At 38.8% G+C, this 26,285-nt stretch overlaps 1 protein-coding gene across 1 annotated transcript; it reads right to left on the bottom strand.

Annotated features, from left to right (window-relative positions):
- Positions 1–826: 826 nt before the first annotated feature.
- Positions 827–24,119, bottom strand: EEF1AKMT2 (EEF1A lysine methyltransferase 2; the record flags this gene model as incomplete). The annotated part of the gene is made up of 6 exons (XM_081074258.1): positions 827–1,231; positions 5,322–5,538; positions 7,333–7,440; positions 20,263–20,377; positions 20,885–20,950; positions 23,971–24,119. 6 exons carry the CDS (start codon positions 24,117–24,119, stop codon positions 1,137–1,139), a joined length of 750 nt encoding a protein of 249 aa, XP_080930384.1. The 3' UTR covers positions 827–1,136.
- Between the last annotated feature and the right edge of the window lie 2,166 nt (positions 24,120–26,285).

Below are 26,285 nucleotides of genomic sequence, written 5' to 3'. Positions count from 1 at the left end.
TATATATATATATACACATACATACATACATATATATAGAACTTACACCATCCTTTCAGAGGAAAATGACACAGTTCAGTTCTTGATTAGGCAAGTCTTTGAAGACAAGTAGGGAGATGGTGAAAAGCAATGAAGGATGACTCACTGTTCTCCTAATCCACAGATCAACATTGTCACCAGGAGCTGCAGAGCTCCTAAATATAACTGCCCAACTTCTCTAACCGTATTTTCTAAGAACCAGTCGTAGTTCCCCACCTGAACTCTAAATGCCATAAAGGCAGAGATTTACATCTGGGAGGCAGAATATGTTAGGGCAAGAGAATGGGTTTGAGTCAGACACAGGAGACGCCTGGTTCCATCCTGCACTAGCCGTTTGATATGTAGAAACAGGAATAAGTAATACAAGCCTGGAGAAGATATTGGGGAGATTCACTAAGATAATAAGACTGAACGTAGCGCTAGCATATTTACAGCAGCCCTTAGGTGTCTTTCCTTCTACTTTCTATTTATACCTCACAGTGTGTAAAATTCCATCAGCCACAAAACACAAGCTCAACTAATGTTTCTTGGTCAACTCATACATTTATCTGATTTTGTTTAATTACATATAGGAAGGCTAGAGGATTTTCTCAGAGATTAAATAATCTTTTTTTAAATAACCACCATTCAACCCAAAATAGCATGCTTAGGATGTTTCATAAATATTCTAATAAAACACTACGAAAATTTAAGTTGTTTTGCTGATTCTGGCCCTAGAATTGATTAGTAAAATCTTAATAAAGAGATATGCTCAATTCAATTTTACCAAGGTTACAAAAATCAAGAATACATGCTGTCTGTAGATTCATTTACTGCTTTAGTTTTTAACTGTTCAGCAATTACAGGAAACTTTTTTAATCAAAAAGGAAAATATTTACATTTCAAATACAAAAGAAAACTTTAAAGTATTCTTGGCTGATCTCTGAAGCTCGAGCACTTACACGCTCGGGACTTTCTTACCAACCCTTTATGGCTATTCCACACGTGCACCCTGTGTACTCATAAGCATTTATTTGCACTTGCATTTTCTGTGTCAGGTTTACTTTGATGTAGAGCTTCTTAAAAAAAAGCTAACTGAAGTTGTCCAATGAAAAGTCTCACGTTTTCTGGAAAACCAATGCTGCTACACTGTTTCCGGATCTGCCTCCAAAGTGGAACTTGGGTGTTGGCAATTCTTCAAAAAGTTCAAAACCTGTCAGACAAAATTAAATATTCTTACTAGGGATTAAATCTCATAGTTAAGAGAAGTTTGTATTAACAACATACTTTCAAACCCTTTATAAAACTATGCGATTCCAAACTCGAAATACTGACTGAATTTCATTTAATGATTTTTCAATTCTACTGTACATGTCTATAATAAGTGTTTACACCCCAAAACTTGGAATTGAACAAGGAAGAGACAAGACCGAAAACGAATTGCAGAAAAGAGGCTTTTCCGTCCATCCCTTCCTCAGGGCACTTCCTGTATCATCCCCCCAACTCTGCATCTCCTTAGCTGGACTGCACCATCTCTTTTGTAGGAAGCAGCTACCACGTGTTGAGTTCTCACCACGTCTGAGACACTGTTCTGAGTGCTTTATATGTACTAATGCAATTGATCCATATCACACATATAAAAGCACTTCCTACAGAAAGGGTAAATAACGTGGAAACAAAAACGAATCTGTGAGATGAAAAGTTCTGCAGATGGATGGTGGTGATGGTTGCACAACAACGTCAATGTACTTAATACCACAGAACTGTACACTTAAAATGTTAAATGGGGGCAGCCGGTTAGCTCAGTTGGTTAGAGCGCAATGCTCATAACACCAGGGTTGCTGGTTCGATCCCCGCATGGGCCAGTGTGAGCTGATCCCTCCATAACGAGATTGAAACAACCACTTGACTTGGAGCTGATGGGTCCTGGAAAAACACACTTAAAATAATAGAAGCTTTAAAAAACAAAAAAGGTTAAGTGGTAAATCTTATATGTATTTTATTTACCACAATAAAAGAGTTTATAACCAAAGATCAAGACCCAAATTGAACTAATGAAGAGTCTGGGAAGATAAGGAACTACTAACTTTCAAAGTCGTACATTGTGGTTTTTAAAAAAAGAACAACCTGGATTCAAAAGCCCTGGGTTCAGGTGCCAGCTCTACCACTTACTAGGTGAAAGGTACGCTGTTCAAATGACCTTCAGCAGGATCCTCAGTTTCTGTGCAAGGAGGTTACAGGTATCAATGCCTCTATCTAACTGATAGTGATTTTGCAAAGATCAAAATAAAACGATGTGGCATTTTCCTAAACTATAAAATAAAATGGAAACTTAACGTTTTATTATTTTGTTTTAAAAACTAAGACAAGGCTGGAAGGTCACTCTCATTAACCACGTTTCCCTCAGTGATGGACTATTTGGGAAATTGTTTTCCTTTGGAGGGGTATGTGCATTTTCTAAATTTCCAAGCCTTGAGCTCGAGCTCGAGTAAGTCTTATAAACAGAAAAAAAATGTTAAAAGTGATGTATGTTATTTTACCAACTGGCTTTTTTAATACTTTGTTTCGTTATAAATTCTAATTCATATTCTTAATCAAACTTCCTCAAATCTTAACAAATAACTAAATATTAAAATCTTCCTTAAAAACTGATCATAGAAAATTATTCCAAAGAAAGACAGGCCTTTCGATAACATGATATATTTTAATGCTGGAAAATGGAGCCACTGTGGTGGGTTCATGGGTACACACCCATATTTGTTTCTGAAATTTTACTTATTCTTAAAATATTTCATAATAGAAATTATCAAGAGAAAATGGAGCTGTCTGTGAATTTTCCAGGACTAATCTTTTAACTCCCTGGATTAACTCTACAGAGCTGAAGTTATTATAGTTCAATAGCTAATCACCAAAATATTAAAAGTGGATGTATTCCAGAGATAGATAACAAATGATTTTAATTATTTTAATCTATATGCTTATGTGTTGGGGTTAATATCTTTCCACATTTTTCATAATGAATCTGGATTACTTTTGTGGTAAAATAGGATTTGGGGGTTTAATTCAGTAGTTTTAAGAAAGTCATGTTCCTTGGACATCAAATTAGAATATCCCAATATCTGGCAAATGTTTCAAGCAATCCTCACCAAAACAAATGACAACATAAAATGTTTATATATATAAAAAGAGGGTTACAAAGGAAAAATACAAGATTCATTTCAACAGTTTTATGAACATTTATGTTTCAAATAAGGAGCAAAGAAGCAATCTGTGCTTCAAAGATTGGTGAAGCAACTTTTATTCTACGCAAACGGGACCGTGGAAGCCAATCTTGAGAAGCTAGTGACAAGACCCTCAGCAGTGACACAGGCAGTATATTCTGTTAGTGTCCTGGATCTAACTCTAGGAGAGGCATGCCCACAACTGAAAACAAGTCTTTTATTGTATATAATTATTTCTTTAACATTTCCTGTTGCAACATTTTGCTTATTTAAATTCTGTATCAAGTTCTAAAACTTAACATGAGTTAAAGAATTTACTCACTAGTCCGGAGACACAGACACAGTTTTAAGCTTTCTTTACCAGGCTAAAGTCTGTTCCTCATTATCAAAAACAGACAAATATGTTTTTGTCTGGTGGTTCCAGGGGTAAAAGAGAACACCTGTATTTAAAAACCAGTATAGGAACTTGTTCTACACAGTGTAACTCAGAGTATTTATTAAAACTGTCAAGCTTCAGGAAGAAGGAAAGACTATTGATACGGGGCCTCCATAGTTCTAAAGGAAACAAATTTAACATGGAAGATAATAAAATTAATGGCATGAAATAAAAGACAATAAATCACATATAATTCTTGTTTTCCAGAGGCAATAGTAATGAAGCCACAATCTGACATTTCAAGCCTCAAACACTTTAGGTTTTACATTATATAGCCTGCCAAAGCCACTGCACGCACACAAAAGGACGTGTGTTAAGTGTTTTCCCTCCTACTGCCTAATCCCTTATTACCAACAAGAAAACAAACTCTAAGGTAAAATGCATGCAATACGGTGATAAATCCATTTCCCATTAGCTTGTGACAACAAAGTTCAAAATGTAACCACAAATTTAGTACCATATCATTTATTAATACTCCCTAAAACTTCCTCCCCTTTCTTTAAAATAACTTAATCCTAATCTGAAAAAGAGTCTAAGGAAAAAACAAGCCAAAGTCTAGTTATAAATTCTCAAGATACTTTCCCAGTCATGCCTGTGCACTGCATGAAAAAACTGGCAGGTAAAATAGTCCTTAAAACATGCAAGGGGGTGGCAGGTTTGCTCCGTGGTTGGAGCGCAGGGCTCATAACACCAAGGTCACCGGTTCGATTCCCACATGGGCCAGTGAGCAGCGCCCTCCACAACTAAGATTGAAGACAACAACTGGGAGCTGAGCTGCGCCCCCCACAACTAGATTGGAAAAAAACGACTTGACATGGAGCTGATGTGTCCTGGAAAAATACACTGTTCCCCAATATTCACCAATAAAATTAAATTTTTTAAAAAATTACTTCAAAATGCAAGGAACAGTATGCCAAAGAACTCAAAATAGTTGCGTAGAGATTATCGATTCTCAATCCTCACAAAATCCCCTTAGTAGACACAGCACCTATTAGACTTTGATCATGGGGCAAAAAAAGGATCCTATCTTGGCATTGAAAATCTTTAAAAAGGTAGAGATTTCTGCAAGAATTAATAAGCAGCATTTCTACTATCAACTTCCTATATTTCATTTCTGTGCAATGTTAAAAATATTTGTTCCATATACATACTGAAAATAAGAAGACAAACCCTAAATATCTAAATGACTATATATAAAGTATCTATAAAATTAAAACTCTCATCATTAAGACTTTAAAAAATACTACTTCCATTTGCGTTACCACTGTTTACTATTCTTACTGATTACTAATATATCAGTACACTGAAGTCAGAGGCATATATGTGCTTTCTTTGTTTGATTCTCTAAGGAACAGATTATACAGCTTAAATAAAGAACTTAATTTTTATAGGCTCATAAATTTTAGTACTTAACTGCCAGGACTTCTTGGAAATTTTTAAAAAGGACTCTGGATCTCCACCAATATTATTTCTTTGTGCTTTGCATGTACAGTAAAGAGTATTACCAAGGTTATTAACAGAGATGAAAAGCAGGCAATTTCCACAAACAGGAAAGTAAAACACTGAAACACCAAGAAAAAAAAATACCTATTTAAGTGCATTAAACCTGAGATAAGCACACATTTAAACAACATATAGCCAATTACCTTCATTGAATTCATTTAGCAACTCTTCCTTCGTCCAATTACATGAGGTTATTAGAAAAAAGCCTTTCACTTTCAACACCCTGGAGAGAGATTTCATATACTGCTTCCTCTTCTCAATTGCATTGTCAGGATTCAGGCTTATGGCATCAAATGTCCCTTTGTCGATACAAATATGAAATCCAGACAGCTTTGTAGAAAGATTCAAAAAGTCTTCTACCTGTATTAAAAATCAATGCTTATGTGAGAACAATTAACACACAATCTTTACTGAATTTAAATGACAATCTGTAAAAAGTTATAGATAAAAGGACTCGTTCATTATGATGGCATTTTACATATAATAAACATATTTTCAACTTTATAGCTAACTTTTATGTGCTTCATTCCAAGATCATTAAAGCTAAGATTAGTAAGAGAGACTAACAGTGTTTCCTGGACATTCCAAATCTCTACAAATTTGGAAACAAATCAAAGCCAGGTGTGCTGCCTAGTACCAGCACAAAACAGAGCTCACAGGCCTAGTTTATGACACAATTATTTCTGTAGAAAAGTAGAGTATTTGACATATTCTTAAAAATAGCAAAAATTATCTGGAACTCAGGTCACTGGAAATATGATGATTTTGGCTGATATTACTAAGTTGTGCGACCTAAAGTAAACAAGGTAAATAAAAGCTATTTTGCCTTGACTCAGCAGCTTATAAGGCAACTAATGGGTATAACGAATGGCATAAAGCTTAAGAAATTAAAGGATTGTTCAAACTGCAATTACTGAACTTTATAAATATCCTTCACTTTAGAATTTGAAAGTCATACATCAACATTTCATACATTGTCAATAACCTACTGATATATTTTAAGCATTTGAATTACTGAGCTGCCTCAATTTCATAAAACATTCAAAATAATTTGCCAATAAACTTAATTCTGAGACGCTACTTTGAAAAATTAAGCAATTAGCTGATGATTATTCATACAAACTTAATAAAGCAATCATAAATAGTGTATTATCTAAAATTCCCTTACTGTTTGACTTAAAAATGTGGACCTTACGTTTATATATATTGGAACACGGGCTTTCCCCCTCCCTCACACCTAAGTATTTATTATACCTGAAGCAAAATAATCACTCTAAAGAGCTAAGTTTGGAGAAGTTCCTATCCTAAATGCCTGTATGAAAGTACACATTTATTCAACAAATATTTTGTAGAGACCTATAACATAAATTTTCAGGCCCTGGGAATACAACAGCGAACAAAAGAGGGAAGGTCCCTGTATAAGAGTATATCTTATATTCTCTAGAGGGAGAAGCAAATAATAAATAAGCTAAACAATTTCAGATAAAGTGCTAAGAAAACAAAAACAGAATAATGAAGACTGTGAGTGACTGGAACGAGAAATGTTTTGGAAGAGGTGGTCAGGAAAGGCCTCTCTAAGAAGGTAACGTTTGAACAGAGATCAGAATGACGAGGATGAGCCAGAGGAGCTAAGGAAGACCTGGGGCAAGACTACGGTAGGTAGAGAGCAGCCGGTATAAAGACTGGAGAAGAACAGTCTTGACGTGTTTCAGAAGCAGAATACACAGTTTTTATATAATTTTAGAGCTCAGAGGAGAAGCTTAAGCTAGAAATATAAATGCAAGCGACATCATCTCCTCCCAGACCACAAAAGCAAGTAATCTTTGATGGATTATACCACTTTATGCATTCGTAACTTTTTGATCTAGTTAATCCCAAGTTAGGTATTATTTGTGTGTGTTTGCAAACACGAGAGGGGAAGAGGAAGGGAATGAACCCACTAGCACTCAAAGAAAAAGAGAAAATAACTTTCCCAAGCTGACTAGACTGAAAATTTTAATAGTTACTTAAAAATGTTTCCTTTTGGATTATTTATGATTGATCCTTGAATATTAAATAGGACTTCAAATGATATCAGCAAGTTAATGTACTTTAGAAACATTTAAACTTTGTAACATTTATTAGAAATAAAAATAAGTTACAGTAAATAGTTACCTTCAACTTAATGTTAGATAAACCTTCTTTCTCTATAATACTTCCAGAAAGCTGGATTGCAGAAGGAGAGTAATCAATTCCAGTAATATTAGAAAAACCAAATTTTGCCTAGAGACAGAGAAATAATTTTACACTTTAGTTTTTAATAGTTTTAATATACTATTTTGCCTTGGAAATAAAATATTGTTAGAACTGAGACTATTTATTTTTTTTAATAGCGCAAGTAATCTATACCATCCAATAATCTACAATGTTTAAATTTTATTGCAGAATCAAAATAGAAACTAAAAGTTTAAATTTATACAATGTGACAATTTATTTACTTTTATATTTTATTTCTTTTTCAAAAGGAAATGCATTTTCTCAAAGATAATGAGAATACTTCTACGCACATTTCTGCCCTCAAGCAGAAAAATGTAGTATAACTTCTGATGTCGAAATGCTCTCATTTACACATAAATCTGTCATAAATTTTACTTAACACAATTAAGTTACATGAGTAAATTAAATGCATATGTAATAAGTTCTTGATTTAAAATTGTTTCCTTCAGTGTAATTATAAATGATGCAACTCCAACAGCCAGCCACGTGATTATTAACCACCTTACATTTGTACAGTATTTTTTGGTTTTGAAATATTTCATACATTCCAGTAGATCTTTTAAAAAAAAAACCCGTGAGGTAAGTTGGGCAGGTATTAATGTCCCCAAAGAGTTAAAGAAAGCTCATTGGATTTAAGAATTCTGAGACTAACGCTGGAGTCCCACCTAAGTCATTTGACCCCATGTTAGGGTGTGTGACGACTGTGACAACAGCGTAACAACTTCTGGTCTTCACCCCACCCCCAACTAGGCTGAACACTCTCAGAACAATCAGGCTAAAAGTAATTTCAAAGGAAATCTGAAGAAGAAAAGAAGTTGCAAAGTACAGCGTAGCCTGAAATTCTCTTCCTGCCTTTCACAGTGTACTAAATGATTACTTCCTTCAAAACTTAACCTACTCAGACACCACCAAGATTCACCTAGACTTTTCAACCCTTAGTGACTGATTCTTAATCTAAACCCAAGTAACACACCAATTATTTCCACAGAGCATTTTATTCTCTTTGATTATTTTTCATCTTAAGGTCTAATATCCCTTCTGTGATGCCAAACTCCTACTTTTTTAGCTGTCTCCCTACTCTCTGAGGTCTTCATTTTTTCACTGTTTCCCTCAATTCCTTCTTTATCACACAGAGAACACAGGATGATTCTATTAACTCTTACCAATTCTCTCTTCTCCTAATGCCTATTTTCTCTTCCAGTAGAACTTATAAAAATTATATGTAAGTGTTTTAGGTTTCTAGAACAATCATCCAAAGCCTCAAAATGTTTGAAACTGAAACTGAACAATTTTCACATTCAGTTTCTGGCAATCAGTGAGAAATAAGCAGACATGCAAGGAAACAATCAACGACCAAAAACCCAGGGGAAAACTGACATTAGAAAAAGACCCAGAGAACACCCAAATAAAAGAATGACAATTAACAGATTTTAAAACAACTAAAATGAGTAACAATTTGGAGAATTTTGACAGAGAACTGAAAACTATAAAAAAAGAACCAAACAAATAACAGAAATGAAAAATGTAATAATTAATTGAAGAAGTTGAAGGGTGGGCTTGATAGCAGTTTAGACACAGAAAAAGAATTAGAGGATTAGAAGAAAGGTCAGAAGAAAATACCCTGTTAAACACAAAGACAAAAGGATGGAAAATTAAAAACAGTAAGGAATGTAAAAGGTATTATATAGCACAAGGTATAATATCTAATATACATATAATAGGAATCTTCAAAGGAGAGAAAATGAGAATAGGGCAGAAGAGAAAATAGCATATGGCTGAGAATTTTCTAATACCAACAAAGAACCCCAAGCCACAGATTCAAGAAGTACTGTCAAGCCAAGGCATGATAAAAACAAAGAAAACCAGTATATTATATCTGATGAAAAACAAAACCAGAAAATCTCAAAAGCATCCAGAGAGTAGGAGTGGGGGTGTGGGATACAGGTGAAAAATTACCCTCAAAAGACCAACTGAAAAAAACTGAATCTGATAAAAATCTCTGGATCAGAGCACTTTTTCTTTAAAGAAACAGAGCATAAATACGTTACAGTCTCTGTCAAACTACTCAACTCTGTCACTGCAGCATATAAGTAGCCATAGACATATGTAAATGAGTAAGTGTGGCTGTATTCCAATAAATCTTTACAAAAACAGGGGAAGCCCAGGTTTGACCCACAACTGTAGTTTGCTGACCCTTATTCTAGATCTAAATTCCAACCTACAGAAAATACAGGGAACAGAAAGCATGTTAAATGATATTACAGAGATTAGATCATCTGATTTAGGACTCAAACTACTCTCTACCACAAATAAATCATAAAGGCAAATAAAGAAAAGGTGTGGGAGAACTTAAAAGAGCCTTAAAATATCAACCAACTGCAATATGTAGACCTAATAGCAGCATGGAAATAACATAAGAAAGGCCAGCGAACTTGAAGATATATCAATAGAAATTATCAAATCAGATCAACAGAGGAAAAAAATAGAAGAAAAAGAAATGGACAGAGCTTCAGGAACCTATGGGATAATACAAAAGGGTCTAACACTGATGTCTGCAGTTTTTTTCCCAAAAGGAAAAAAGAGAATGGTACAGAAAATTATTTTGAAGAAATAAAGGCTGAAAACATCCCAAATTTGACAAAAGACCTAAATTTTCAGATTCAAAAAGTTCAGTGAACCCCCAAGTAGGATAACCACAAAGAAATCCAAGCAGCAGCACATCATAAGCAACTCCTAAAAACTAAGACACAGAAAAAAATCTTGAAAGTATCCAGAAAAATAATGCATTACTTAATAGAAACACAATTCAAATGATTGCAGATTTCTCATCAGAAACCATGGATAGAGGTCAGAAAGAAGTGACATAACACTTTTAAAGTACTGAAAGAAAAGAACGGTTAATTAAAGAATTTTGTATTCTCCAAAACACATTCCTTAAGAATAAAAGCAAAATAAAGATATTGTAATACTAAGAAAATTTCTGGTCAAGAAACCTTCTCTAAAATAATACCTAAAAAAAATTATTTAGACATAAGGGAAATAATATCAAAAACAAAGTTGGAAGATCAGAAATAAAGGAAGAACAGCAAAAGTAAATATCTGGGTTGAATGCAATTAACTATTATTCTGCAACTGAGTTGTTTAAAATATGTTTAATGTTTAAAAGGAAAAATTATAACTACATCAAACTAAAAAGTTTTCACAGCAAAGGAAACCATCAACAAAACAGAAAGACATCCTACTAAATGGAAGAAGATATTTGCCAATGATACATCTGATAACGGGTTAATATCCAAAATTTATTTAAAAACTCATACAAGTCAACACCAAAAAAAAAGCAAACCAAACAACTCAATTAAAAAATGGGTGGAGGACACGAAGAGACATTTCTCTAAAGAGAACATACAGATGGCCAATAGACATATGAAAAGCTCAGTATCACTAATAATTAGAGAAATGCAAATAAAAACTGAAATGATACCACCTCACCCAGGTCACAATGGCTATCATCAATAAATCAACAAACAACAAGTACTGCCGAGAATGTGGAGAAAAGGGAACCCTCTTGCACTGTTGGTAGGATAACAAATTGGTATAGCTACTATGAAAAACAGTATGGAGGTTCCTCAAAAAATTAAAAATAGAACTACCTTATGACCCAGCAATTCCACTCCTGGGTATTTATCCAAAAAAATCCAAAACACTAATTCAAAAAAATACATCCCCCTGTTTATTGCAGTACTATTCACAATAGCCAAGATATGGAAACAACCGAAATGCCCAACAAACAACTGGATAAAGAAATTGTGGTACATTTATGTAATGGAGCATTATTCTGCCATAAGAAAGAACAAAATCTTACCATTTGCAACAACATGGATGGACCTAGAGGATATTACGCTAAGTGAAATAAGTCAGACTGAGAAAGACAAACACCATATGATCTCACTTACATATGGAATCTAAAGACTAGAGTAAACGAACAAACAAAACAGAAATAGACTCAGAGATACAGAGAAAAAACTGATGGTTGCTAGATGGGAGAGTGGGTTGGAGGATAGGGGAGAAGGTAAAGGGATTAGAAAGTACAAATTGGTAGTCACAAAATAGTCAGGGGGTTGTGAGATAAAGCATGGGTGATATAGTAACCAAGAATGTTGTGAAGATTCATGTAGGGTACCAGATGGGTACTGGACTTATCAGGGGAATCACTTTATAGGTTAAATAGATGTCTGACCACTGCGCTGTACACCTGAAGCTGATGTAGAATAATATTGAATGTCAACTGTAATTAAATATATATGTATTTACATTTATGTATTTACATATATGTGTAAATTTACATATTTACATATATATGTAATACATATATATGTATTTAAATTTACATGTATATATTGGGGTTCCAAAAAAATGTATATAAGTAAAACACTTTGGTCAACATTGTTCAAGCAGTAATCCGCCATAATCAGAAGTGTCTAGATGCTGATGGTAACCACTTCTAGCGCCTCTTGTAATTGTAGAAGTCAAACGTAAATTGTATTCATCTTTTGTTATCAGTATATTGAGTATTATAATTTTAATATAGTTTTCCTTTCTTAAAATGTGTATACATTTTTTTGGCACCCTCTGCATATATTCATAAGATGTAAACAAAGTACAGCATAGGGAATAGAGTCAATGGTACTGTAACAGGCATTATGATGTCAGAGGGCTAGTAGACTTGGGGGGGATTATTACTTCCTGAGGGGTGTAAATGTCCAATCATTATGTTGTTTTATACACCTGAAACTAATATAAAAAAATAAAAATTATAAATAAATGGAAAATTATAGCATTATCTGGTAGGATTTTCAATACACATAAAGGTAATTCAGACAACTGCAATATAAAGGGGTGAAGTTATAAGAAAATGATATGTGGTAAGGTTTTCAACACTCCACTTGAAACAGTAAAACATTGATTCTAAGTAGATTGTGAAAGGTATGTATATTGTAATCCGTGCAGCAACCAATAAAAAAACCATACAAACAGATATAGTCAAATCCTTACAGCAACCACTAAAGAAGCTATACAAAGACATATATACAAATAGATATAGCTAACTAAAATGTAATACGAAAAAATATTCAAATAAACCAAAAGAAGCAGGAAAGGAGAAGGAAGAATAAAAAACAGAAGAATGAAAAACAGAGGTAACAAAGAGAAAACAGTAAAATGGTGGACCTAAATCCAAGCATATCAATAATTACATTAAATGTAAATGTTCTAAATATACCAATAAACAAATGGATAAAAAAATATCACCCAACTATATGCTACCATGTTTCCCCAAAAATAAGACCTAGCTGGACAATCAACTCTAATGCGCCTTTTGGAGCAAAAATTAATGTAAGACCTGGTATTATATTATATTAATGATATTATATTATATTATATTATATTATATTATATTATACCCAGTCTTATATTATAGTAAAATAAGACCAGGTCTCATATTAATTTTTGCTCCAAAAGACGCATTAGAGCTGATGGTCCAACAAGATCTTGTTTTCGGGGAAACACGGTAGCTACAAGAAACTCACTTCAAATGTATTAATGATATAGGCACATGAAAAGTAAAAAATGCACAAACTAAAAAATTGAACTTCACCCCCATTAGGATGGCTATAATAAAAAAGACAGGTAATGAAGTGTTGGTAAGAATATGGAGAAACTGGATATCTAATACAGCACTGGTGGAAATGCATAGTGGTACAGCCACTGAGGACACAGCCTACCAATTTTTCAAAATGTTAAACGTAGGATAACCATGTGACCCTGGGTATGTACCCAAGAGAAATGAAAACATATATCCCCCAAAAAACTTGTACACAAATTTTCACAGCAGCATTTTTCATAATAGTCAAAAAGTAGAAACAAATCTCCATTGATGAAAGGATAAGCAAAATGTGTGGTATAGGCATACAATGGAATATCTGACAAAAAAAAAAGCAATGTATTGATACATGCTATAATATAAACTTTGAGAACATTATGTTAAGTGAAGAAAGCCAGACACAAAAGGCTAGATATTGTATTATTCTATTTATATTAAATGTTCAGAATAGACAGTACAAGAAAGGAAAACTGCAGATGTAAATATCCCTCAAGAACATAGATGTAAAAGTTCTCAACAAAATATTAACAAATTGAATCCAGCAACATATAAACAGATCAAATGGAGCTTATTCCAGGAATGCAATGCTGGTTCAATATCCAAAAATCAATCAATAAAATCCACTATATTAGTAGTTTAAAGATGAAAAATCTCATGATTACATTCATTGATGCAAAAATATTTTTTTAATATAAAATTCAACATTCATTCTAGAAATAGAAGGGAAATACTTCAACCTCATAAAGGGCATCTAAAAATTAAGTCCTACAATTGACATTGTACTTAATCATGAAAAACTGAAGACTTATTCCCTAAAATCAGAACAAGGCAGGAATGACCCATCATCACTTCTAGTCAAACACTGTATTGGAAGACCTAGTTTAATTAAGCAAAAATAAATAAATAAATAAAAGGCAAAAAAAAAAACAATGGAAAGAAAGAAATAAAACCACCCCTATTCACAAATGACATGATTATTTATATGAGAAAATCCACAAAAAACTCCTAGAACTCATAAAATGTACAATAACAGGATACAAGGGCAACACACAAAAAGCAACCGTATTTCTAGCAATAAACAATTAGAAACTGAATTTCAGAAAGCAATACAATTTAAAATACTTCCCCCCAAAAGAAACTTATTAGTTTAAGTCTAAAAAATATGTACAGGATCTGTATGCTGACAACTAAAAAATGCTGATAAAAGAAACCATGGAACACTAAATCAATGAAGAGACATACCTTGTTCATGGATTAGAAGACTCAAGATAGTAAAGATGTCAATTCTCTTCAAATTATAGATTTAGCTAAATTCTAATCAAATTTTCAGTATGGATTCTTTTGTAAACACAGACAAATTGATTCTAAAATTTACTTCAAAAAGTAAAGGAACTAGAATAGCCAAAACAACACCTTAAAAAGAATAGGGATTGCTGGTTAGCTCAGTTGGTTACAGCATAGTGCTAATAACACCAAGGTTGCCGGTTAGATCCCCGCATGGGCCATGGTGAGCTGCACCCTCCTTAAAAAAAAAAGAAGAAAGTTGAAAGAATCACACTACCCAACTTTCAGAGTCACTAACAAGCTACATCACTCAAGACCGCGTGGTGTTGGCAAAGGGACATCAATAAAACAGAAGAGAGCCCAGAAATATTCATACAAATATGGTCACCTGATTTTTGACAAAGGTGAAAAGGCAATTCAATGAAAAAAGGATAGTTTTCTCAATAAATGGTATTGGAACAAATGGAAATCTGCATGCAAAACAAAAAAATCTTAACCTAAATCCTGTATCTTATACAAAAATTAATTCAAGAAGAATCATAAATTCAAACAAAAAAATGAAACTATCAAACTTTGAGGGTGTCATTAGACATGACTCCAAAAGCACAATACATAAAAGAAAAACTATATAAATTGGACTTAATCAAAATTATCAACTTTTGCTCCAAACTTTTATTATATTTTTCATCTGTTAAGAGGATGAAAAGAGAAGCTACAGACTGGGAGAAAACCTTTGCAATCACATATCAGAGAAAGACTTGTATTCAAAATATATAAAGAATACTCAAAATTCAACAGTAAGAAAGCAAACAACTCAATCCAAAAATGAGCAAACGCCGAACAGAAATTTCACCCAAGATCAGATCTACAAGTAGCAAGTAGGTACATGGAAACATGCTCAACATCACTAGCCCGAGGGAAACCACAAATATGTACCATGACTAGATGCCATTATATCCATATTAGAAAATTACTGACAATTCCAAGTGTCTGCAAGGATACAGACCAACTGGAACCATCATACATTGCTCATGCACACAAAATGTAGATGTAAAATGGTACAACCACTCAGAAAAATGGCTTGCAAGTTTCTGATAAAGTTAAATATACATTTACGCTAGAGAAATTAAATATGTTCATACAAAAACCTGTACACAAATGTTTATAGCAGCTTTATTCATAGTAGCCAAAAACTAGCAACAACCGTATATCCTTCCAAGAAGTAAATGGATGAACAGACTCTGATATAGTCAGCCATACAACAGAATGCTTCTCAGCAATAAAAAGGAACGACTATTGATACAAGCAAAAATATGGATGAAATCTCAAAAAGCATTATGCTGACAAAAGACGGCAGTCTCAAAAGGTTATGCTGCATGATTCTGTCTTATAGGACATTCTCACAAACACAAAACTACTGTAATGACGGGGAACTAATCAGTAGCCATCTGGAGGAGAGTATGGCCAGACAGAATGGTATACGACAGTTTTCTGGAGGGAACTATTCTGCATCCTGACTGTGATAATGATTACACAAATCTCTACCTGTGTTAAAATTTATATAATTGTACTGAACAAAGAGTCAATTTTACAATGTTAAATATTTTTAATTTTAACAGGAAATTATGGACTTCATACCAATAAAATTTGAACATTCAGATAAATGGATATATTTCTCGAAAAACATAAAACTGACTCTAAAGGAATAGAATAGTGGATCCAGAAACAGACCTGAACATATACCATTACTGGACATGACAGAGACGCAATGGAGGAAAGGTACAATAAATGGTACTGGGTTATGTGGATATTCACAGGGAAAAAATAAACACCAACCTCTACCTCACAACATATACTACAATTAACTGGGTCCTAAATGTGAAAAGGAAAACAATAAAGCTTCTAGAAAACACACATAGGAAAATCTTTATGACTCTGGGGAGGCAAAGACTTGCTGTACAATATTCATATACAATATTTAATATACAATATTTAAAAAACTAATCATTTTTTAAATGACATATTAACTTTAGTAAAATTAGAGAACTTCTGTTCATCAAGACAATACTCCAAAAGTGAAAAGGCAAGCCCCAGACTAGAAAGGTGTTTGCGATACAAAGATCATATATACAGAAATATAAAGACCTCCCATAAATCAGAAAAAGACAAGCAGCCCAGTTTTTGAATGGGCAAAAAACTTCAATAGGCACTTGGTAAAAAAGAATAGCCAAGTAGCCAAAAAGCATCTGAAAATACGCTCAACATCTTTAGCCATCAGGGAAATGAGAATAAAACCACAAGATATTACTGCACACTGACCAAAATCACTGAAATTGCATAAACTGACAAGGCCAGGTGTTGACAAGGACGCAGAGCCACCAGAATTCTCACTCACTGCCAATAGGAGTGCAAGCAAGTAGAACCACTTTGAGAAACTTTTCAGCGGTATTCATAACCACCCAGTACTGGAAACAGCTCAAATGTCCATCAACAGGAGAATGAATGAACGAATGAATGAATGGTGGTTGTTTTCACATAGTCCAATACTGTACCACAATGAAATGAAGCAGTTTAGTGCTACATACAACATGAACATGGGTAAACCTCACAAATCCGTGTTCAGCAAAAAGAAGCCAGGTGAAAAACAGAGTGCATGCCCAATGATACCATGGTACCATTTACATCAAGTCAACACCAGGCAAAACTCAATGCATGAGAAAGGATAATCCTTTCAACAAATGACGGATGGAAGTATTTGACATTCATATGAAAAAACAAAAAGAATTTCAACCAGTATCTCAAACCTTATACAAAAACTAACTCAAAAGAAATCATAAATCATCTAAAGGTAAAACTTTAAAAATTTCAGAAGAAAATACAGGAAATCTATGTAACCTTGATTTGGGCAAAGAGTTCTTTAATATGACATTAAAAGCACAATTCATATGAGAAAGTTAATAAATTTGACTTCATCAAAATCAAGGACTTCTGCTCTTTAGAAGATACTGTTGAATGAAAACACAAGGCAAAGAATAGAAAAAAACATTTACAAATCACATACCGGACAAATAACTTATATCTGGAATACATAAAGAATCCTCAAAACTTAACAATAAGTAAACAAACAACCCAATTTAAAAATAGGCAACAGATTTGAATACACGTTTCCCCAAAAGATAAACGGATGGCAACTAAACACATACCATGAAAGGAGCTCAACATCATCTGTCATTAGGGAAATACTACTTAAAACCACAATGAGAAACCAGTACAATATCAAAAACAGCCTAATGAATGATGACACAAGTCAGAACAGTGGCTACCTTTCGAAGAGAAGGAGTAGGAGGGGCACAAGGGGATATCATGTCTTCTTTCTTGAGCAGATTGAGTTACACAAAGATGTTCATTTTGTAAAAGCAACACGTATGACCTGCTCACTTTTCCATATGTATATTATAGCTCATTTAATAAGTTCACATTAAAAAGAAAAAACAAATTTCCATAAGCAACTCCATATGTAGGTGGCTTCACCAGTGAATTCTACCAAACAATTAAGGAAAAAAAACAATCGTCAGTAAACTCGGGAAAAAACAGATTCTCATTTAATGATGCCAGCATAGCCTGATACCAAAACTGGACAAGGAAAATTGCCGGACAATCTCTCTCATGGACAAAGCTGCAAAACTCCTAACAAACGGAATCCAATAATACACAGAAGTTAGGTTTTATTCCAGGAACATACTTAACGTTTCAAAATGATCAACGTAATTCACCAACATGAACAGACTAAAGGAGAAACTTCATATAAATTATCCCGATACAGGAAAAACAGTAAACAAGATTCATGAGAAACACTCTCCCTCCATCTCCCTACCCCCTCTCTCAGCAAAGAAGAATCTAGTAATGGAGTTATCTACAAAACAAACAAGACTTAGGAGTACAAGCTAACATCACACCTAACAGTGAAATACTGAAAGCATTCTCTGAAAACGGGGAATAAAACAAGGACACCTCTGTCACCACTTCAACATTTTACAGGAGGTCCTAGGCAGTGTAATATGGGAGGAAAGTAATAAGGGATTGGAAAGGAAGAAATAAAACTGCCACTGTTCACAGTGTGAATGAGTATATGTAAAAAATCTAAAAGAATCTACAATTAAACTATTAGTCTCAAAGGTAAATCATTCGCCTCTATAAGAAAACTATTAAAATCCAAAAGAATCTACAGGGTAACAACACAATGAATAAATAAAAGAGTGTAATCATGCAAAGCAATCTTCTACAGCAATGGAAATGAATGAACTATAGCTACATGTAACAACTCGAGTGAATCTCACAGAACTGAGTGAAAGACATCAGAAAGAACACGTAGACTTCCACTTACATATTCAAAAACAGGCAAATGAATCTATGATGTTAAAACTCCCTGTGGTTACTGGCTAGTGGATTACCTTTAGAGAGGAAGGAGGGAGTAATTTAGAGAGAATTAGTAGGGAGTCCAAGGGAAGCTTCAAGAATCTGTAATATTCTACTTCTTGACCAGGATGATAGTTACATAGGTATGTGCACTTTGTGATAATTCACTGAGCCACACTTTTGATTTGTTCACTTTACTATATGGCATACTTCCATGTTTCAAAAAAGTTTATTTCACTAACAATTGTCACCCCAATAAATAAAATAAAATAAAAGACTGGTAGACATCAAAAAAAAAAAAAAGGTAAGATTAAATAACTCAAGATTCCCCATCTAAAAACAAACAAAAAAAAGTTCATTACCAATTTTTCTAATCTTATTTCACTGCTTGACACATTCTCATGGCTCCCGACAGCCTAAAGGTACAATCTGAAGCTCTTAGGCGTGGCATACTACAATGTGGTGACATGGCTCCTATCTGTAACTTAATCGTGTCTGTCCATCCCACACATACACTTATATTCTACTTTACCACAGTACTTACAGACCCAGTACATGCTACACTGCTTGAAACCTTCATGCCTTTAGATACCGTTTGCAATGCTTGAAATGCTGTCCCACTTTACACCCCACCCACACTCACCACACCCTGCTCTTGTAATTCCCACCCAACTTGGATATTAGCTCCTCCAAGACCCTTTCCTATCCCTCTTCTCCAAAGTTAATCGCTACCTTTTCTATACTCAGTGTATCGATTATTGCATACACCAAGCTATGTCATTAACTGTTGATCTATATGGCAGTCCATCTTCTAGTATACTTTGAACAACTCAAGCACAAGGTCTAAATTTTCATGTTGCCAGTGCCTGAGGCTTGGCACATAGGAGACAATCAATAAATCTCACTATTATGTATATACACTTACAAATTAAGACAGTAAAACCATCTAGGATGAGGTCTAAGTCTCATACTTCCTCCACAGCACATAGCACAGCAATGAACACATTACAGGCACTCAACAGTGACAGGATAGCCAGTGATAGAACCTGTACCAAAACTCAGTTCCATGGGCAAATGCTCTTTTCAAACCATAAGCTCCTAAGATAATGTATATATGACCTACTAGAAGTGCAAAAAGTCATTTTCCTTTTATACACATAGAATTCTGGAGTTTTGAGCCAGAAGAAACCAACAGAAATCACCTAGTCAAAATCTTTAGGAAAGAATTGAAGCCCAGAAAAATTAGGTGTTTTGCTGAAGGTCAAGACTGTAGCGGGAAGACTAGAACTCGGGTCCCCTGGCCTCTCATTTAGTTCTTTCTCACAATCCATGCAGCCTCCCTTTTGTACCCTGTGACTTCTCCAAGTAAGTGATATGACTGCTTTACTACTTTAGATTCAGAGGCTTAGTATCCTTGATTGCAAGTTTTTAAAATTTGGCTCTAACACATGAATACTAAAAGTACCAACAAGTTCAACCAGGAAAACACCATTTCCAGTTCCAATATCAAGCACTGAAGCATCCAACGGAATCTTGTGTTTCTGCATCCATTTTATTAGTCGATTCATACTCTCTTCTCCAAACCTATTAGAAACAAAGAAACAATCAAATAACAGGGATACAGAGCAAAGGTTTACAACTATATACCATTTAAACAGATTATTCAATATGCTCAATTACCTCTTTTTTGGAAAGTAATAACAAGTATCTGTGACTGCTTACGCTTCATCTCTACTATTATTTAGGGGAAAAACACACCCAAGAGTAGAACAGAATGGATAAGGTCAGTATATTACTTATTAATGTTTCTGTACACCAGCATTAACACTTGTACAATTGGTTGCTCAAAATTTTATTGCTTATTCAAAAAACACAATTATAGGATAAGAGTGATTTCCTAATACTATCATCAAATTTAAATCTGAGCCATTAAAAGAGAGAAAAGTGAGAGATTCTTTACATCTACCCACTAAAGTCAGAATCAGTCCAAGGTTCCCAAGATTTTCAGGCTTTGTTTCTTTGGGATAAGCACTTAAAAGACATGCACACACGATCTTCTGGCTCATAATTGCACTATTTTTTGTAACTCACCAGATTTCTCCTTTATCTCCATACTCTTGAAAAGTGTGCAGTTCTCTCTCATAGACAGCATCCCAACTACAATCAAATGCAAAGCAAGATTCTCTAAACTGTATTATGAATTAGATGTATATTTCTAACACATTACACAGATATCTGGCAGATGTTTAAAACATTGTTAGTGTTATCAATAAGTGCACATAGCTCAATCTTTAACATCTTTGTGTTAAAAAAATGAAAGCTATGGACAAGCAGAGTAAGTTTACACACATACAAACTGTGATCACAAAATACAGTGAATGTTTAAATTTTTAATAATTTATTACAGTAAAAGACACATTGCCATTAATCCCCCTCAAAATACTCCTCGCTCGAACACACTTATCCCGTTGTTCTTGCCACTTTCTGAAGCAGTTCTGGAAGTCCTCTTTCATGAGTGTGTTTAGTTGCGCTGTTGTGGCTGCCTAGACATTCTGAATCGATTCAAAACTCTTCTTTCATGGTCGTTTTGACTTTGGTGAAGAGCCAGAAGTCACGCGGTGTCAGATCCCAGATCCGGTGAACACGGTGGATGAGGACACACCGTAATGTTTTTATTTGACAGAAATCGCCCTACCTAATAAGAGATATGTGATATGAAGTGTTATGATGGAGGATGAAACGGTTTGCTCATTTCTCGGGCCCTTTTCTAAGCACATTGTTTCTTAAATGCTCATAAAGACACTCACGAAAGAGGACTTCCAGAAATGCTTCAGAAATTGGCAAGAACGGTGGGATAAGTGTGTTCAATGCAAGGGGGAGTGTTTTGAGGGGGATTAATGGCAATACGTCTTTTACTGCAATAATTTTTTAAATTTAAACATTCACCATAGTTTTTGATCACACCTCGTAAAGCACTCTTAAATGCTCATAAAGACACTCACGAAAGAGGACTTCCAGAAATGCTTCAGAAATTGGCAAGAACGGTGGGATAAGTGTGTTCAATGCAAGGGGGAGTGTTTTGAGGGGGATTAATGGCAATACGTCTTTTACTGCAATAATTTTTTAAATTTAAACATTCACCATAGTTTTTGATCACACCTCGTAAAGCACTTAGGAACATAAAACACTGTTTTAGCTTTAAAAAATACAAAGAAGTATTTATTCAAGTACTCTTTAGTCCCAAACACAAGTCGGAAACTTGACTGTACAGTTAGAGTGTCATCCGGCACATTTCAGTTTAAAATGTGCGGACAAGGATTTTGCACCAATACAGTGGTTGGGCACAAGGAGACTCACCAACGCCCAGCTCTGCTTCCGTGTTACCCACGTTCTCAGTTTAAGATTTACTCTTACTCCTTGTAAGTCCAGTTCTCCCTCCCCCATCACTCACCTCCTCTTCCTGCTCCATCTTCTAGAACCCTCCCCCCTCCCCCCTCCAAGGGACTCTCATCCTTACCTCCCCCGCCATCATTCCTTCACCCACCCGCGCGTTCATTAAGTAACCACTGAGCACCCTCTCCGACCCCAAGACACCGGCGGCCGCGTTGCCCCTCCTCCTGTCCCCTGCACCCCCACCCCCCTGTCCCCCTGCACCCCCTCCTCCTGTCCCCTGCACCCCCACCCCCCTGTCCCCCTGCACCCCTCCTCCTGTCCCCTGCACCCCCACCCCCCTGTCCCCCTGCACCCCCACCCCCCCTGCCCCCCTGCACCCCCACCCCCCCTGCCCCCTGCACGCCCACCCCCCCTGTCCCCCTGCACCCCCACCCCCCTGTCCCCCTGAACCCCCACCCCCCTGTCCCCCTGCACCCCCTCCTCCTGCCCCCTGCACCCCCACCCCCCCTGCCCCCTGCACCCCCACCCCCCTGTACTCCTGCACCCCCTCCTCCTGCCCCCTGCACCCCCACCCACCCCCGTCCCCCTGCACCCCCTCCTCCTGCCCCCTGCACCCCCACCCCCCTGTCCCCTGCACCCCCACCCCCCTGTCCCCCTGCACCCCCTCCTCCTGTCCCCTGCACCCCCACCCCCCCTGCCCCCCTGCCCCCCCACCCCCCCCCCGGCCCCCTGCACCCCCACCCACCCCCGTCCCCCTGCACCCCCTCCTCCTGCCCCCTGCACCCCCACCCACCCCGTCCCCCTGCACCCCCTCCTCCTGCCCCCTGCACCCCCACCCCCCTGTCCCCTGCACCCCCACCCCCCTGTCCCCCTGCACCCCCTCCTCCTGTCCCCTGCACCCCCACCCCCCCTGCCCCCCTGCCCCCCCACCCTCCCTGCCCCCTGCACCCCCACCCACCCCCGTCCCCCTGCACCCCCTCCTCCTGCCCCCTGCACCCCCACCCACCCCCGTCCCCCTGCACCCCCTCCTCCTGCCCCCTGCACCCCCACCCCCCTGTCCCCTGCACCCCCACCCCCCTGTCCCCCTGCACCCCCTCCTCCTGTCCCCTGCACCCCCACCCCCCCTGCCCCCCCACCCCCCTGCCCCCTGCACCCCCACCCACCCCCGTCCCCCTGCACCCCCTCCTCCTGCCCCCTGCACCCCCACCCCCTGTCCTCCTGCACCCCCTCCTCCTGCCCCCTGCACCCCCACCCCCCGTCCCCCTGCACCCCCTCCTCCTGCCCCCTGCACCCCCACCCCCCTGTCCCCCTGCGCCCCCACCCCCCCGCCCCCTGCACGCCCACCCCCCGTCCCCCGCACCCCCATCCCCCCTGCACCCCTGCACCCCGACCCCCCCTGTCCCCTGCACCCCCACCCCTCCGGCCCCCACGTCCCGCCCGGCCTAGCACCTCCGTCCGCCCCCGCGCCCCGCCCCGCAGCCCGGCCCCGCAGCCCCGTCCTCCCCCCTCGCCCAAGCCTGCCCGGAGGTTCAGGACCCCAAGGGCCTCCGCGAGACCTTCAGAGCCGGTCCTGGGACCCACGAGTCCCTTAGGGAGGATCCACCCCGTGAAATGCCTCTGAACGGCCCCAAGGGCGGCCCCTCGGGATTCCGCGTCTCCAACACCCTCACAGTCGTTCGGGGCGGCCCGCCACGCCTCCAAGGCGCTCCCCATCCTCCGGGAGCCCCGGGCGCCATCCCTCGGTCCCCTAGCCGAGGGCCCAATCGGGGCCGCGCCACACTCACTGCTCTCGGGTCCCCAGCGCGGACGGGGCGAAGCCATCCCCTCCGGGACTGACCCCCCCGAGCCGCACCGCGAGCCCGCCGCCGCCGCCGCCGCCCCCGGGGCCCTCGCTCATGCCGCTCGCCTCCCCACACAGCCGTTGGGCCGCCATAGAGACGTGGCGCGGGCAGAGCGGACGTGTGTGTGTGTCGGCGCCTCTAGGCAGTGGGAGGTCGCGTCTCTACTGCTCCCGGCCCGCGAGGGGTCCGGGCTGCGCTTCCGTCCCAGGCCGGGTCCGCAAACGCAGGCGGGGGCCGGGCTAGACCTCGCCTCCCTCGCCCGCCCCTCCAGCCAGCGTCAATGCACCCCCACCTCGACGTGCCCGCCTGAGCGCCACTAAATGTGGAGACTGTTAGTAAGGAGTTGCATTTTGGAAAAAAGCCTGGCGGTGGAGAAGCCACACTGAAAACCTGAAGCCGACACTGCTCACCCCAAACGCACAATCACCTGATCTCTCCACGTCGTGAGCGGGTCTGAGAAGCATTTGGCTTCGGTCTAATCCCATCTGTGGCTGGGATTCCGCCCTGTAAATAACAGTCTGGCCTCTTCGGACTTGACGTCGCCGGGTGGCCGTGGGAATGTGTGCCCAAAGAAACGAATGCCCTGCGACCCCACGCCCGCCCCCAAAATACGCCAATCCCGGGGGTCAGAGTGTTGTGGAAGAAAGAGTGCTGAGTAAATTAAGATGCCGCGTGACTGTCATCTCCGCCCCTCACCGGGCTCCGGCCCTAACACGCCTAACCTCTGTGTGCCTCAGTTTCCTCGCCTGTACCGCGCCCGAAATAGATGGTGACACGTTCTACGAGATTGCTGCCAACCAGTGAACCTGAAATTCCTCTGCCTCTTGGTCTGACTGCAGCTGGAAGTTCCGCAGTACAACGGAAGAGATCTTATGCCCCCAAAGGTCTTGGGGGTAGGGGGCACCTGTAGCAGCAATAAAGGCTGGGGATCCAATGTCCTAGGCAAGGCTCTCAAAGGCCCCTAGCAAGGCTGTCTTCCAACCAAAGGGAATGTTTCCTAGGCCACGTTTCTGTTGGCTGGGCGGACAGAAGCCCAGTAACAGCCCCGAGAGCTTCAGGACATCAACAGTTGCCTTTCCAGCTCCCAGAAATCCCAATTAGGACTAGGACGGAATGTGCATCTCCTCCTATACAAAACATTCCAGATCGTCAGGCAACTACCGGCAGTAAAATACAGTAAAAGACAGATGGGAGTCCATGTGTACAGTGATTAAAGAACCCACGAAAGAGAGTAAGTAACCTTATTACAGAGCAATAAAACCGCCGGATGCCATAGCCAATTAGTGCTGCCCTGGTTGTTTTCATCATTTTCTAGACTCTAGATGCTAGAGAAAGCAAGTTTGGATGTGACTGAGTGGGACTTAAAAAGTTTTAGGTTATAATTAAGAGGCACCCATGAAAGATAAGGCTGTCTGCAATGTGGTGTCTTGCCAACACATAAGTTGTTTTTGCTGTGTGTGATGAATGCTATAAACACTTGTTGGTATCGAGCCCTGGAAAAACTCACGGTTTATACAGAGTTCCTTCTCTGGCTCCAGGATTACTCTGGCTGTTTAGTCCTAAAGGCGGTGTGGAACACCACCTCTGATCACCCAGGGCAACGAATTCTTGGTGGGGGTGGAGAAGCTCAGTCCTTGCAGAGCTGCCCATCACCAGGGAGAAGCCAGCATGTGCCAAGGATCACAATCCCTCCTGCGGGGCACCCCTTAACGTGAGGCAGGAGGGAGGTTCTGCAAGTACTCTGGGTTGCCTGTCTCCTCCTCACTCTATTAATTCCTGCAGCCAGGAACCCTGCTCACCAACAGCTTCTCCGAAACTGTGCTTTCAAAGGTTCTCAACCACTTCCCAGTTGGTAAACCAAGAGTCGAATTCCAGGCTTTACCTCCTTCGATCGATCCTCTGTAGCCGTCAATACCACTTAGCACACCCTTCTTGAAAACCCTCCTTTTCTCCCCAGTACCACCCGCTCTTAAGTGAGCTTTTGAAAAAGGGAGCTAGGCACCCGTCACAAGTTGGACGGCCAGGTTTTGAGCCCTGTACTTACTATATGTGACTATGGACAAAATCCTTAACTTCTCAGAGCCTCAGTTTGTCCATCCTTATAACAAGGATAACAATAGTGACTATGGAAGAGAACAGCTGTACAGATTAAATAATTCCTGTAAAATCTTACGTGCTTGATGGAGTTTGAGCCATGAAATGCGTCTGAAAATGAGTTCAAAGCCATAAAAGGAGTTTAAAAATGTGTCTACTTTAAA

Source organism: Rhinolophus hipposideros (assembly GCF_964194185.1).
Source record: "Rhinolophus hipposideros genome assembly, chromosome: 15".
Taxonomy (NCBI): Eukaryota; Metazoa; Chordata; class Mammalia; order Chiroptera; family Rhinolophidae; genus Rhinolophus; species Rhinolophus hipposideros.
This window is presented reverse-complemented; position numbering and strand designations above follow the sequence as displayed.